The sequence below is a fragment of the Meleagris gallopavo genome, chromosome Z (genome assembly GCF_905368555.1).
Source record: "Meleagris gallopavo chromosome Z, MGAL_WU_HG_1.1, whole genome shotgun sequence".
NCBI classification, from domain to species: Eukaryota; Metazoa; Chordata; class Aves; order Galliformes; family Phasianidae; genus Meleagris; species Meleagris gallopavo.
The window spans coordinates 37,530,526-37,545,865 of NC_139435.1; the positions used below are offsets into that span (position 1 = coordinate 37,530,526).

At 39.2% G+C, this 15,340-nt stretch overlaps 1 protein-coding gene across 6 annotated transcripts in view; it reads left to right on the forward strand.

Moving 5' to 3' along the window:
* The first annotated feature begins 7,219 nt into the window (after positions 1 to 7,219).
* The window catches only part of VPS13A (vacuolar protein sorting 13 homolog A), a 94,563-nt gene continuing 86,442 nt past the window's right edge, over positions 7,220 to 15,340 (forward strand). For 3 of the 6 annotated variants that reach the window (XR_014880653.1, XR_014880652.1, XM_085214165.1), the window contains exons 1-3: positions 7,220 to 7,382; positions 14,072 to 14,115; positions 14,685 to 14,727. Coding sequence is in view for 3 of the 6 variants with exons in the window: in XM_085214165.1 (XP_085070291.1) it covers positions 7,283 to 7,382; positions 14,072 to 14,115; positions 14,685 to 14,727 (187 nt within the window). In the remaining 3 variants the exon portion in view is untranslated. The remainder of the gene's footprint in view (positions 7,383 to 14,071; positions 14,116 to 14,684; positions 14,728 to 15,340) is intronic. The other 3 variants (XR_014880651.1, XM_085214164.1, XM_085214163.1) reach the window with 2 other exon arrangements.

Consider the following 15,340-nt stretch of genomic DNA (forward strand, 5'->3'; position numbering starts at 1 on the left):
CCAAAGTATGCAAGGGACCCCATTTCTCAGTTACAGTTGCTAGTTGATAATAAGGAGATCCCAGAAACCCTGGGATCTGCCCGGGGATCATTTTATCTAGGGGAATGGTGTTCTCCCCCTTGATCCATTTATAGAAATTCGACAAGAAAGACATGATGTAAAGTAGATTTGGCCTGCCTGGCTTGCCAATTGAATTATCAATGGATATACCGATGGTATATATATACCCAGGAGCTTGGCTAATATAACTTATATTAGAGTAATGAAAGAAAGTCACTCACCCTATGCTGGGCTCACGAGATGAACTCCAAAGGAACAGATCTCCAGAGAGAGATCCTTCCCTACTGGCAGTCAGCTCTTAAATGGGTCTAGGAGATGTGGAGCCAGGCTCCACCCCTTCCTGCACCACAGGTGATTTGCCTTCACCTGTGCTCTCGTGGCTGACTCATTGCTTGCCTCAGGTGATTAATCAGAGGTTCCGGCTGTGATTCAGCAGCCCCATACAGCATTAATTTTATCACGCCCCTGTTCCCATTTCCTTGAAGTCCCAGGGAAATTCCAAAAGCAGTGAAATGCAGTTACAAAAAATAGAAAAATTCTTATTTTTAATGAGCTTTTATTTTTAATGACATCTAAAGATCTAAAGGTTTTGATACTTAAAGACCTTAATAAAGGAACTACAATAAAAACTGACACATTCTTTGGTAAAAACCTGTACCTCTCTTGGAATTAATTGATTGTTACAGTTTTAAGTGATCTATCCACTACAGATTTTTCCTCACAGCAAAATCACAGGACAAGGCAAATTAATTAATGTTGGGTAATGCTATTGGTTAGTGAGATTAAGGATAAGTAAGGAACTTAAAAAGGACTTCAGACTTAAGTATTTGTAAATAACATCTGAAATAGAAATTATTACATCCATGAATTATTACTTGAAGTACTATATCCTTTAATGAGATTTAAGACTGTATTTTACGTTGCATGCAGTGCACCTCCAAATTTTGTTGTCAAATACAGCAAACATCAGCAAGAGAGAGCAGTTCTCATTTAACAGGGAGAAAGGTGCAGTCCACATTAGGGATCTGCTGAATAAAATCTGAAGATCAGAGTCACTTCCATTAAAAGAATGTGTTCAGAAGCCTATGGGACTTTGAAAGTTTCTGTTTCTCCAAAGCACCAGAACACATTTATTTGACAATGGCAGGAAGAATGCATTTATTCTCTAGTTTGTTCACAGAACTGCAAGGACTAGGTTAAAAATTAAGCTAAAATGTATTACTGCCAATCATCCCTCAGAGATTTTATAGCATGCAGTGATCAGAAGGGAAATTCAGGAGTGGTTTTAACTATGAGTTTCAAAGAACTTAAGCAATTTGCACACTTTCCTCAGTAATATGGATTTATAACATAAGATTACTACACTTTCCAGTACTTACTATATTGCTGCTTGCATAATTGAAGTAGATTAGGATATATATTTACATTTCACTTCGTCCTGAGGGAAACGGTTGTGCAAAGTCTGTTGTTGCACCATGATTCTGCTGATTCTGAAGAGATTAAAATCATAGCGCTCTGAGAGATTTAGAAACAAGACTTCCCTGCAGTGAGTGGTCTTACTGCAGTTATGAGTGTGTTCTAAAATAATTCATTAATTTTGACATCCCTGTACAATTAATGGAATTCTGCTTTGGTAGATAAAGTGAGGTTCACAGCCCTTCCTGTTTTACTTACCACCCTTCTTGCTTCTTTGAACCTAAGCCATTTTCAAAGTGCTGGCTGCAATGTGGAAGAGTAAGTATTAAACATTTTGCATTCATGAAGATGAAAATAAATGGAATGTTGTCAGAATGTCTAGTTACATGATTTCATTTGGTTCTGGAAGATAGATGTCTTTGATAATGACAAAAATAATCAGGAATATCTTCCACATCTTTTCTATTGGTAGATTTACTTGCCTAAACTTCAGGATGGGATTAAGAAGGCTGTCAGTAGTTGTGTAGCAAAATCAGCACTGTATCTTGCAAATGACTGTCATCCTGGCAGGCCTGTGGGATGTTGAGTCATTTCTGTAGAATCTGAGTAGCATTAATGCAGCACTCAACAGAAGCGATATTCCTATGATCCCCAATCTGCACAAAGAAGGCTGCAGCTTCCAGGCACAACTTGAATCAGGAACCTGGCTGCTAAAACTCATCCAGTTTTGCTGTGGGAGAGAAGAGTTACCATGGTATCAGCAACTTTAATTATAAATTTTTTGGGGGAAAAAAAAGGAAAAAAAGAAGAAAAAAAAAAGATTGTTAATGGATTCCTATGGGGTCTCCAGGAACATAGATAACGCTAGATCAAGTGGAAGAATTGCTGCCCACTTGTTCATGACTGTGTCATGTATACAGACAGGGCTCTCAGATTTCATGGAAATCCCAAGGAGAAATTTTGGTTAATTTGACTGGACAGGTAATTACTAGGTACTATTCTGTTTATATACTTGTTTCCCTACTCTTCAGCTACTGCCCCGGCCGGGCTTGAAATCATGCATCTATTGGTAGTGTGAACTGTGCCTCATGAAGGATGAAAAGAAAATAGATTAAATCTCCTTGCCTTGGCAAATCTGCAATTGTTTCTGATTCTGGATTTATTAGAGTAACTAGTTTGAATGATATATTTATGCATGGCTTTCCACATTAGACTTATCCTTTCATAAACAGAAAGCAGTTTTTTCAGCAAAGCTTCATGCTAGCTGACTGCTGTCAAGATTCACAAATATCTTGTGCAGTGGAGTGATCTGTCATATCAAAAAAAAAAAAAAAAAAAATGCTGCCGTAAAAAAATAAAAATTTTACCTTGAGGTCCCTTCCAACTCAACCATGCTCTGATTCTGTGAGTCACGTTGGAGTTCATATTGGATTGCCTTATAGAGATGTACTTCTCTCATGAACAGCTAATTGCAGTGGAAGGATAAAAATTTAAAATTTTAAACTAAAAGAGAGGAGATTTAGGTTAGCCATTAGGAATAATTTTTTTTTACTCAGAAGGTGGTGAGGCACAGGCACAGGTGCCCAGAGAAGCTGTGGATGTCCCATCCCTGGAGGCATTCAAAGCCAAGTTGGATGGGATCCCAAGCAGCCAGAGCTGGTGGTTGGCAACTCTGTCCATGGCAGGGGTTCAGAACTAGCTGATCTGTAAGGTCCTTTCCAATCTATACTGTTACATGATTCCATGAGTATGAATGCCACTCAACCTAGGACACCTCTGTTTTTCTAATTTAAGAATGCCCCCAGCAGAACATTTGAATAAAAAAAAGATGCTTTACCTATAATCTATGTAGCTTCAGACTGATGAAAGGAAGCTAATTTGGAAAACTAACTGTTAAAAGAAGATAGGATATGCAAAGATACGTGCCACCAAAACCCAGCTTTGGAAGAGTAAGTTGATAGGAGTAAAGTGTAGATCATTTTAACAGTCAGCTCTCTCACAGCTGAATATGAAAACATACATGTGGTTTAGTCACAAAGTAAGAAGTGCCTATGTTCATACTTTTCTCAAAAGACCTCTTATGGTATTTATGTCTTTGTGTAAGATATCCACAGAAAGACTCTTGTAGAATGTTCTTACATACGTGTACATACATTAGTGCATGGACAGTTAAATTTGTTGCACTCACCTTGCTGATCACATTATGGTTTTACTATTTAAATGTTTATTTTTGCTATTGCTACCTCTCAAGGGAAGGAAGTGCTAAAACCAAGAATTGGAAATGCAGAGATTGCAATTTCTTCAAACAATACATAATGCATTTTGAAGGCACCTAAGTGCCAGTACGATAGCATGATTTTTTTTTTTTTTTTTTTAATTATCTGTTAACTTCTTTCAGTCTCTCTCTCATTCCTTGTGTTGATAAACAAAGAACAGCAACAATACCTGTTGGGGAATGGCTGTGAGAGCAGGGCTGCCATGAGGCTGTGTACGAGCATAACTGGTGCGGCAGCACAGAGTGCATACCCATGAGAAAACATTAGGAGTTAAGATGGGAGTCACAACATCCTTGGGGCAGCATGTAAACAGCAGGCTCCATCCGCAGCTGTGCTCTGTGGATATGTGGGGAGCTGATAAGTGGATGAGCTCTGTGGCAGGTGTGAATGCTGGCTCAGCATTGGTTGAAGCCAGGCAGCCCACCTAGCCGCCCACCTTGTGCACCAATAGTAAGTGAACACGTGTATTGGAATCATATATAAACTGTGTGTGCAACAATAAAGTGAAGCTTGATCACTCATATTGAGTACTGTCGTGCTTCCCCGCTTGAGAACAATCTGATTAGGACGCTATCCGTGGCAAATACCCATGATAAAAATGCGCTTCCTTAAATGAAGCTGCTGCTTCATAAACAATTCTGCATGGAGGGATGACACACTACAAGGGCAACAGCCTGAGGCTAAGTACCTAAACACATGCTACAGTAAAAGCAAGGGTCAAGAAACATGATATGTAGTATTCATGTATTAGTATCTAAAGGAATGAAAGTGTATCACTTCTGTCGGTCTTTTAGTATTATAGATAAGACATTTCAGTGAGACTGACAGAAGGGAACATTTTTTTTCTTCCAAAGTAGCTATCCGAACACAGATAGTATATAATATAATATAAAGAAGATATTATATATAAAGAGGAAGTGCCCAAATATAGCACAAGGATAATCTAAAACAGTGTTTGATAATTGATCTTTAAAGAATAACAGCCTGCAACTAAATCCAGATACTAATTCATCCTAGATTTTATTTAAATGTTTAGGCTTAGTTTAAAAGCTACAAGTAATGTCACTGAATTCCCATCAAGTTCCTATTTAATCTTTGAACTTATGATATTTATGGCATCTGCCTATTATTTTGGCATGACTCCTTGCTTTATTGCTTATGGATCAATTTTCTCTAAGTCTTTCTTTCTACAAATCTACCTACAATTTTCATCAAATTAAAAAGTCTACCATATTCTTTTTGTGGGTTTTCCTTCTCAAATTTTAAATATTTATCACCTCTTTTTTATCACAAAGGCTTTATAGGCACAAAGAGAAATGAATCTTTAACTTAATGCTAATTCTTTGTACTGTGAAGAGGAGATCACAGGATCACAGAAAGGCTGGGGCTTGGAAAGGACTTTCCAGGTCACCTAGTTAAAATGAAGTAAACATTCATTTTCAACTGAGCAATTCTATGATTCTCTGATTCTAACATGACAGAACTTCTGAAAAATATATTTTATATCTCATATATGTATCAAAATAAGCTTTTGAAAGTGTATAGCTATATTTAATTCACTTTTGGTAAGTGAAGAGAAAGAACAGCAATGTGATAAGTAGAAACCAGCAACTGCTGCCTAAGGATATCAGCAAGAAAATAGCCCACACCAAACAAACATGCCACAGCTGACATTGTTTCAGCACATTTTATCTTTCAAAAATATTTATAAGCATTTTTCATTGTTGCTTACATTGTTGCATTTCACTTTAACTAATTACTGACAAGTATCATTAATGACAGGGGATAGAGAGAAAAATGTTGCTGAATTTTCTTTTTTCCTATGGTATTTGCGGTGACCTTGGCTGCTTGTGAGATGCTCTTGTGAGACCCTGCTACTCTTTCATCTCAACCAGATCATGTCAACTAGACAGATGGATAAAACAAGATGGAAGAGCTTCCGGGTTGAGTTAAAGACAGGGATATCACCCATCAGTTAGCCTCATATGCAAAACAGATTCAACTTGGAGAAGCTTAATTAAATTTACTGCCAACTAAAAAATAAAGTAGGACATTGAGAAACCAAGCTAAGATCTTTCCCCAGTCCTCCCTTCTTTCCAGCCTCAGTTGTCCACTACGGGCACTTCTGCCTCCTCCACTACCTTACCTAAGCACTGCAAGGAAGATGGGTACTGAGAGCTGCAGTCAGATCATAATATGTCATCTCTGCCACCCTTTCCTTGCACTCTTCCTCCACTCAAGCCCGTGGCTCTTTTATAATCTAGTCCAGCATGAATCCTGTCCACATCACGATGGACTGCTCCAACAGGGGTCCCCACGGGCTGCAGCTCCACCCCAGAGTCTCCTGCAGGGCTCTGCATGGACTGTGTTTCCTTTGTGCCTCAGCCACTGTTGCCCTGTGGGTTCCTTCACAACTGCATGTGGAGATGTGCTGTGTGCGGTGACTGCAGGCTACAGGGGAGAGCCTTCTCCATGGGCCTCTCCTGGGCTGCAGGATGCTCTGCTTCAGGCCTGCAGCTCCTCCTTCTGCAGTGACCTTGATGGCTAGAGGGCTGTCCTCTCACATTTATGTACTTACCTTTCTCTTTTCTAAATGTATAGCATAGGCACCACCAGTGCTGCCAATGGGCTCCACCTTGGCCAGTAGGAGGTCTGCCTGCTGCCTGGGGCTAGCTTTCCCTCAGTCAGGACTCCCTGGTCCTTTTTACAGAGTCCCCATGCTGCCAAAATCCAATTAACCCAATACAACACGCTATAAAAACTCCAGGGTTTATCTTACTCATAGATCTACTTTTAAGCCTAATTATTGCAATTCCGGGATAAAGCTGGGAAATAATTATGTCCTCCCATTCAATAAATGCACAATGGCAGGTTGGCACACCTGAACCTGTGCCGAAGGTGGCTGTGACCCAGTTCCCAAGCTCCATTCAGCAGATCCCAGCCCAGCAGGCTGCAGACAACCAGCTTCTGGAGATGCATCTGAAACTCAACCGGGTTTAGTCACACTGCTAATAATAGCTCAGTCACCACAAAGGGCAAAGAGAAGCAGTAACTTCAACCCCTGCCTAGCCTGAGCAAAAATGGAGTTTCTTAAAGAAATACGTACATACTCAAGCATTAAAAATCGCAACTACTACAACGTTTAAGCTCCGTGGAAAAGGTACTCGATCTCTTAAAGAAGACCCTACACCAGCTGGCCGACATGATACCTTCCCATTTCCGCCCGAAATCCCATAGGCACTCTGAGAGCACAACGCGCCCCACAACCGCATCCCGAGCCCTGAAAGTCTGCCCCCACCCTCATCCCGCCCGCGCCCACCCGCCCTACGCCGCGCCTGCGCGCCCACGAGAAACCCCCAGCGCGCTTGCGCGCGGCTCGGGAACGCGGACGTGTCCGGGAAAGAGGCAGCAGGTGGGCGTGGCGCGAGGGACACGCCTCTCGGGTGGTAGGGCGGGGCGGGGCGCCGCGCCGCAGTGAGGGCGGCGGGGGGCAGGGCGGGGCAGTGACTGGGCCGCGCCGGGGGCTCAGGATGGTGTTTGAATCGCTGGTGGTGGATGTCCTGAACCGCTTCCTCGGAGACTACGTGGTGAACCTAGACAGCTCCCAGCTGAAGTTGGGCATCTGGGGAGGTACGATCCGCCGCGTTCGGGAGGGAGCCGGGCGGCGTGCCCCTCTTGGGCCGTGAGAATCGCGCTGCGCCGCGCTCCGCCGTCCCCCCAGCCTGCTCGGGCTTTAGCGGCGCGGAACGATCGCCGAGGAGCCGGGGCGGTTCGGCAGAGATACGCCGCGCGGGCGGGAGCGAGAGGCGCCCGGCGGGGAGCGGCCCCGACTGTGCGCGCCCGCGCCGCGGCCTTCCCCTGCCGGCGGGGAAGCCTCCCTGGCTGAAGGCCTCTGCATGCTGTCGAGTTCTGTCGAGCTCGTTCCCGTCCAGGAATAAGAAACTAAAAATAAACGGAGTCGGTTTTGGTCGCGTTTTCGTATCGGCAGTGCGCTGGTGGAGGTGCCGGCGCAGGCCGCAGCTCGCGATAGCTGCCGTGGTGCGGGAGTCCGGGGCAGCGGCTGCAGTCCATTGCTTGCGCCGATGCGTCAGAACAGTGGCATGCCCTGGGCGGTGCTCCGCCTGCAGCGTGCTGTGAGAAGGCAGTGGCAGCAGCATCTATGTGTTGTGAAAAGTAAGCGTGAAAGAAGAAGACGCCCACGCATAACAGGTGCGTGTGCAGGCACCCTTGAGTCAGCTGTGAATGTGCATTACATGTGCAACACCAGCAAAAGCAAGTGGAGGTAAAGTTTTTTAAAAAAATGTTTGCTGGTATGAAGCACCCCCAGTCTGTTCCTTGCCTATTAATCCCATTACTAGGCCTTCACATACATAGGTCAGATTCTGGAGGCTTCTCCTGAAGCTTTTCACATCTTGGACATTTTTGTTTTGCTCTTCTGTTATCTGGACTGGTGTTTTTTTATTTGGTTTCCTCTCTGCAGCGATATGCCATCAGCTAGTCAAGTCTTGAAAGGATCTCCATGAACTTCAGGCTCTGTATGGAACTTTAAAACTGCAGCAGCACACAGAGAAAGTCAGTCTGTGGCATTAAGGATGAATGTTGTTGATTGCACTTTCTTTGAAAGAACTGAATTATTGCATGTTTTGGCAGAAGTGAGTCACACTGTGAAATAAAGTAATTTAGTTATCGCAGTTTATATTCATGGAAGGCAGGAAAAATATTCACTGTAAAATACAGGTAAATTCTGGGCTATGCTTATACATCACAAAATAAACTTGTTTTTCCAGCTCCATATATGAGTGGTGGTTTGTCCTGACCGCTCTTACCCCGCTTCTGTGGGGTAGCTCTTAGCAGATTAGGTGCATATTAGCTACAGTTTGTATACTAGCTGCATGTGGGAATAGCTATGTAATACCTCTTGTTCTGAGATGCCTAGAGAATTGCTGTGTAACATCTTTGAAGGGTCATCTGAAGGACGTTATTTTTTTGTGTTCTACCAGGATGAAGTCTGATGCATGTGCAACTTCCACTGTGGTTAGTGGTGTGTTCTTCTGCAATATCTTTTTCACTCCAGAGAGCTTGAAGGACCAAGAAAGTACATTCCTGCAACTAAAAGGCAGTAGCTATTAGTAGGGGTAGCAGATTTTTATTTTTTTTTACTGTCCCTTACTAATATTTCCTTATACATATATATATATATATATAGTTCCTTATGAAGTTTACTGTTAATTTCAAGTGTTTCTTGTAATTGAAGTTGTGGAAATAGATTTTATTATTATTATCATTTTTAATAGAAAAAATAGTACTTTTTTTTTCTTAAGATTTTGTATTAGGTTAGTATGTTTGCAGGTTTTTCTGTTTGCTATGAAAGTGCTTTACTTCCCACTTGCTGTAGGAGCCATATGCCTTCTGGATGCCATGGTACTGCATGTATTATTTTATTAAATCTTTAGAAGTCTATTTTCAGGATTGATGGATGAAATACCCAATCATAAGTACCTTCCCCTTCAGATGCTATGGTGAAGGAATTATGTCATTGTGTATTTTATAGCTAGCTTGTTAATATTAAGACCGATAGCATTCTGTTGGTAGACTCTGAATGTGTACATACAGTTCCCTCTGTATTTTGGGAATTTGGGAGCTTTATTAATGACCTTAAGGAACATGCTTATCATTCATTTTAATTTTGCATAATGAGAGATGTCATATGAAAGCTGTTGAAGTTCAATTTGTATCACAAAGTTGTATGATGACACTGCTTCTACCAGTGCACACGTACACGGTAATAAATATAAATGCTTTAAAATGTTTTCTTTTACTCACCAAAAAACTCATACTGGAGGGTGAAAATCCAACTATCTTGAAACATAAAGTAAGATGTCCAGAAGCAGGCTCATGGCTGAAAGAGTTGCAACAATTCAGTGACCTGAAATATAAAAGGCAATTCAGGAAAGAGATTGAAGGACTGTATTAGTTAAAAAGGCTAATTGAATGTGTGTAAGGCTGACACTGGAAAGGTTCAGAAAAAATATAATGGGAAAAGCCATTGTATTCTTTGAGAAAAGATTTCCTTAAGAACAACAGAATAAAGTATTACTTACCATGCTTGGCAGCCACGAAGGAATGCTGTTTAATGGATGGTTCTGGGAAAGCTGGTGATGTAAACCTTGTCTTGTTCTGGCCTTCATTTAGAAAGTGGCACTTAGGCAAGTTATTGCAAGTTAATATAGCTTTCTTAGAAGAACAGGTTAGATATCTAGTTAGGTTTTTTAAATGGTTCACAGTTAATAAAGTTATACTTTAATACTTGAAGGAATTATTGAAGTCATTTGACATGTTGCTTTTTGTCTTGAGAAAGTTTTTCACTTGAGAAAGTGAAAAACTGTTGAACTTTCCAACCACTATGAGAGACCAAACAGTTGTCACACTGAAGTCCATTGAACTACTTGTTCTTTTGGTTGGGCCTGGGGAATCTCATTTAATGTTCTGATTGCATTTCAAAGCTCACTTTTGACTTGGGTACACCTACTTATTAGCTAATATCTCAAGCATATCTTGCTTAATTTATTATTTGAATATCTGATGTTTCTGTCTGAGGCAGCTGCTTTGGCCTACTGATGGAGGCAGATATCTGACACAAATTTAAATCTACTTTTTCTGTCATGTGTATTAGTGTAATAAATATGTACTGCTTTCATATACCATGTCTTGGTTGGATACAGCAGGTGTGGTTTCTGCATTGTAATAAAGTCATTTGGACTGTCTGGAGGATACCCCAGTAGTTTCTTCTGCCTTTTGTGATCTGTTTTACAAGAGGTGTCAATATAGAAGGTGTCTGGCAGGCATTTGAACTCTCAAAGACTTCCAGCTTCTATCTGGAAGGTATGCTTAAGTACAACTAATTAGCAGCACAAGTGGGAAACGACTGGCAAGGCAGCTGCTGGTAGGAAGTAATGGAAGAGTTTCATAAGCTATGATCCTATCAGTAATAGTGATAGTCTTGGTAAAAAGCAGACATTCTGTTAAAGTATGAGGAGCACAGTTTGATACAGATCAGATATCAGCAGAGATATTTTAAGTTCCTGATGTCTGTCATGTTTGATATCTCTTCCCTTCATCTATCTCACGTTTGTCCCTTCTTATTTACAAGGACAGCATCGAAGTTAGAGTTCATAGATTAAATGAGCAGGACTTTTATGAAGATCAGTTTCCTTCTTCTGCCAGTAGCTTTTGTTGAGATAGATAACAATTTCAGTTATGCCTCTTTGGTGAAATGCTTTCCTAAATATTACACTGATGTTTGAGTGTCTAAAATTAAAACATAAACCTTCATAAAAGTTAATTAAACTATTTTGACAAATGTTTGATTTTGTTGAATTAGTTGGAATGTCCAGAGATCAGTGAAGCTAATAATTTTCTTCTTTTATAGGCCCAGTAAATTGTAAACTATAGGCATTTGTGAATGTTTTAGCTTGCATTATTGTTTTGGTTGTAATCCTGTGTATTTAACCATAGGTATTTATACAACACTAACTTATCTATATTTACAGTTTTAAAGGTTCCTTAGTTAGCAAGTTTTTAACCGTTCTTTTTATCTAGGTGTGTTATTATATTCAACGCAAAGAAACAGCCAACTGCTTCCCAATGGGAAACAAACCAAATCCAAAACCACCCAAAGCGAACCCTAAATCTTGATGTGTTTTGGAATCTTTTCAATTAAAATCCATTGGCTGTACTCCAGGACAGTAAAATTCAGTAGCTGTGTTATGTCCCATACTAAAGTTTTATTCTCATCTTTCTCAGCTTATGTTTTTGAGAGTAGCTTTTAAAAAATATATATGTACAATGGCAGAATACCATCCACTTGCATTCGTGTTCTCTTGCAAGTGAAACAGATGACTGAGATAGAGAATACCGGTATGGTTAGTTACCATGTTTCAACTCATGAGTGCTGAAATTGGGAACCAATGAGGTCTGGCACCTGGGAAATAGTTCAGGTTTACTTTGTACCTTCTCACACTGTCAAGTGCAGTAAATGTTGCCAATATGTACAAAACAGAGTGCTTCAGTAGCCTTTTGTGTGCTTTGATAGTCAGCTTGGTCTGTTCACACCCTCAATGGATGCTTTTTTTTTTTTCTTTTTTTCTTTTTTTAAAAAGTTGTGATATTTCAGTAAACGTTTAGTAAATTCACATTAAAATGAAATTATCAGAGTTTTACTAATTTCTCCTAATTATTTATACTAAAACATTAAAACTTAGGAATCATAAAATCATACATACAGGGAAAAACAGTGAAGAATAATTTACCTGGCTTCCCCATCCCAACTCTTTGTATGGAGCTGTTAATTTTTTTTTTTTTTTTGAGCAGTATTGATGCTGTGTTTATTCCCTGCCAGTATGATGGGCTCAGGCAAAATGAGCCATAGCTTGCCTTGTGAAAAAGTATTTTATAAGAGCTCGGGATGATAATCCTTGCATGCTTTGCAATGTTTTCAGAAACATTAGGGCTTTTATGTTATTGCAGCTTACAGTAATGTGTCTCAGCTGAAAATGCATAATGCACCAAAGCTGTTCATAAAGACAATGTAATGCTTACTTTGCTCACAGTGAAAGTGAAAGAAACTGAAGCCATTTAAATTATTTCATGTGTCATGTAGTCTTAGATATTGCTGATAGACTTGCCTCAACTGGGAGGCAAAAATCTAAGCTGCACTAATTAGATCACAAACACGAACTTCTACACTGTACACAGTAGCATTACTTACCATGAATACAACCAGCAAAACCTTCATAGAGAAGAAATATGCATGTTTTGCTTTTGTTTTGTTTCCTCTTACAAAATGAAATTTCTGTTACTGAGCATTAAAATGATCTGTGCAGGATGAGTTTTGATAGGAAATAAATTTTAGTGTAGAACTGATTCTTCTAGTAAATAAAAGCGATTGCCTTGTCATTTCCTGCAAAGACTAAAAAGCTGCCATAGTTACTAGATGGGCTGTGGTGTACAGTTGGAAATGCTTTCTTTGTTCTCTGTTTTTATTTTTATTTTTTCTCCTTTTCAGATGCTTGGGCCACTATCTTTGTACTGTAAGGTTTAAAAGTAGAGCCCGCAGCTCAAAACCATCCTACTGCATAAAGTATTTCTTTTGATAGGCTGATAGTAACATGTATCAAATATATAAAATTCTGCCAAAAATGCTATGTATAGATTACTCTGATGACCACATCAAATAATTAAAAACTTAGTATTTTGTAAGTACCACAACATGGTTGGGTTAGTTCACTTGAAAATCTCTACAACAGCGATTCAGTGACTGGAACCAACTCCAAGGAGTGCAATTCTGATATCAGAGTCTTGTTTCTTGGTTCTACTTTGAGTACTGTCCAAAGCTATCATTGCCATCTAACTGCAAGAACACTTACTGTAGTTGGAGACCCTGTCTCCTGATGTGTTTGGCCATTTTTAACTTGTGTGTCCAAAAGGAAAATATTACTGGGTCAATCAAGTCTTATTTACTATCTCAAGCTGTGTTCCCTTATGGGTTTGTAATCCACTTCCTGTTTTCTGAATCTCATTTATGCCTCTGTTTGGTGATATCAAGTGTCTGTTCCATGTGCAAGTGTTAAGACTATACAACTAATTCAAAGGTAGCAGTTGCAGATGTTCCATCCTTCTCAGAGAAATTGCAGAAGATGTTTCTTCAAAATATGCTTGCTTTCAAAAGGTGAATTTCCTGCATCTTTCTGATGTTCTTCTATGATGTCAAATGCCTGACATTGAGCATGTTGTAAAAACATATTCTGGAATTAGAATTTTCTGTGTTTACAGGATACTGAAGTTATTCTTATCTTATGGCATTCTAAAATTGGATGTACTGCAGCTCTTCCTGTGAACTGTCATAAAACTGTAAAAGCAACTTGCAAATCAATGATCTTCTCAGGGAGAAAAGATTCAGTGTAAAGCTAAAGCTGTAACATGGCTTTCCACAAGCCTGAGAAGCAGATGGTGGAGGAAAAAGAAGCAAACTTTTAATTTCAAATAGGTCCTTATGAAATGCAACCATCATAAAATCATTAAGGCTGAAAAAAACCTCTAGGATCATCTCCATTGATTTACTTTGAGTAATCTTGGGTTCTTTTCCATGGAGGATCCACAAGCAAATCTTAGAGAAAGATTTCTTTGTAGTGGAAATGGGCAATGTATTCTTAATAATCTTTTGTGAATATTTGAGATGTGGGTGGATGTTTTCACAGCTAAGATTTGTTAAGTGTGCACTGCTACTACTTATTGTAGTTTTACTTATTTTTTGATTTTAGGAGCTGTAGCACTGAAAAATCTTGAAATAAAAGAAAATGCGCTGGTAAGACAATGAAAGCAAAGACAAACTGTTGCAAAAAAATTATTATGGGACACTTCTTGGTTGATTTTTTTTTTTTTTTCTGGTTCTTATTATAGGATGTGCAGCAACTTATATGAAAACTTGTTTTTGTGTGTGTGTGTGGTTTTTGTTCTTTTTTTTTTTTCCAGTACTAATGTTATCTAGTGAGTTTGAGATTAAGTTTAAGATGAATCTATATACTTACTAGCTTCAATTCACATATTTTGCAAAAATAAAACTCACATAGGAATGTGTTTAAATTAAAAAAAAAAATACTGGAAGCTATATCTTTTTCTATAGAATATTTCAGAAAATTTGCTGTGGGGAATGTGCATGGCTTAGCAGTCTAAATCAGAAGCTCACTGCTTGTGCATTCTGTTATATTTAATACCTTGGTTTTATTTATTTATTTGGTGTGTGGTGTTTTTTTTTTTTTTTCTTCCCCTTCAATGGTTAAGAGATGTATTTGTTGTTAAGTTTATCTTTGTCACATAGTCCTATTTGACAAAGTTTCTCAAGTTGCTGAAATATTCTAAAATACTTTGTTTCAGAGTCAACTGGATGTGCCATTTAAAGTTAAAGCAGGACACATTGGTAAGTTACATTTTGTAATGCATTCCTGCTGGAGTCACTAAACATACTACTTTTCCTTGCAAGTGTCTTTAGGCATTCTAAGCAAGTAGTTTTCTTGATTTTCATACTTTGAACACTTTGAGTTTGTTTTTTTGTTGTTGTTCTGAAAAATGAACAAACGAATAAAAAAAAAAACCACCCTGTTTCGTTAAAGAGCTTGAAATGAGCTGAAATTTGAAGTTAAAATGTATGGAGTCTTGTTTAGTCATATCAACATTAATGAAAAAAGAACACAGTAGCAAATGAGCAGTTGTTTAGAACTAGGTCTCATCTGTTATTTCAGCAAGATTCATCTCTGATTTCGCCACCTCCTTCCCTTTGTCTTTTCCCTTTTATGAAATATTTTCTCACTGCCAGTTGACTGCATTTTAAAAGTTAATTGTTTCTTAAAGTGAACTAAACCTAAAGCCATATTGTTTCCCATAGACTTCCTCTGGAAATAATTTTTGTGTGTGTGACTAGCTTCATATTTATTAAAAATGACGCATATATGAAGAATGAGGGATGTTGTAATGTCAGCGTCATCATGCTTACACACGTGTATTCATTCTTAAGGCTCTCTTCCATGGAAAAA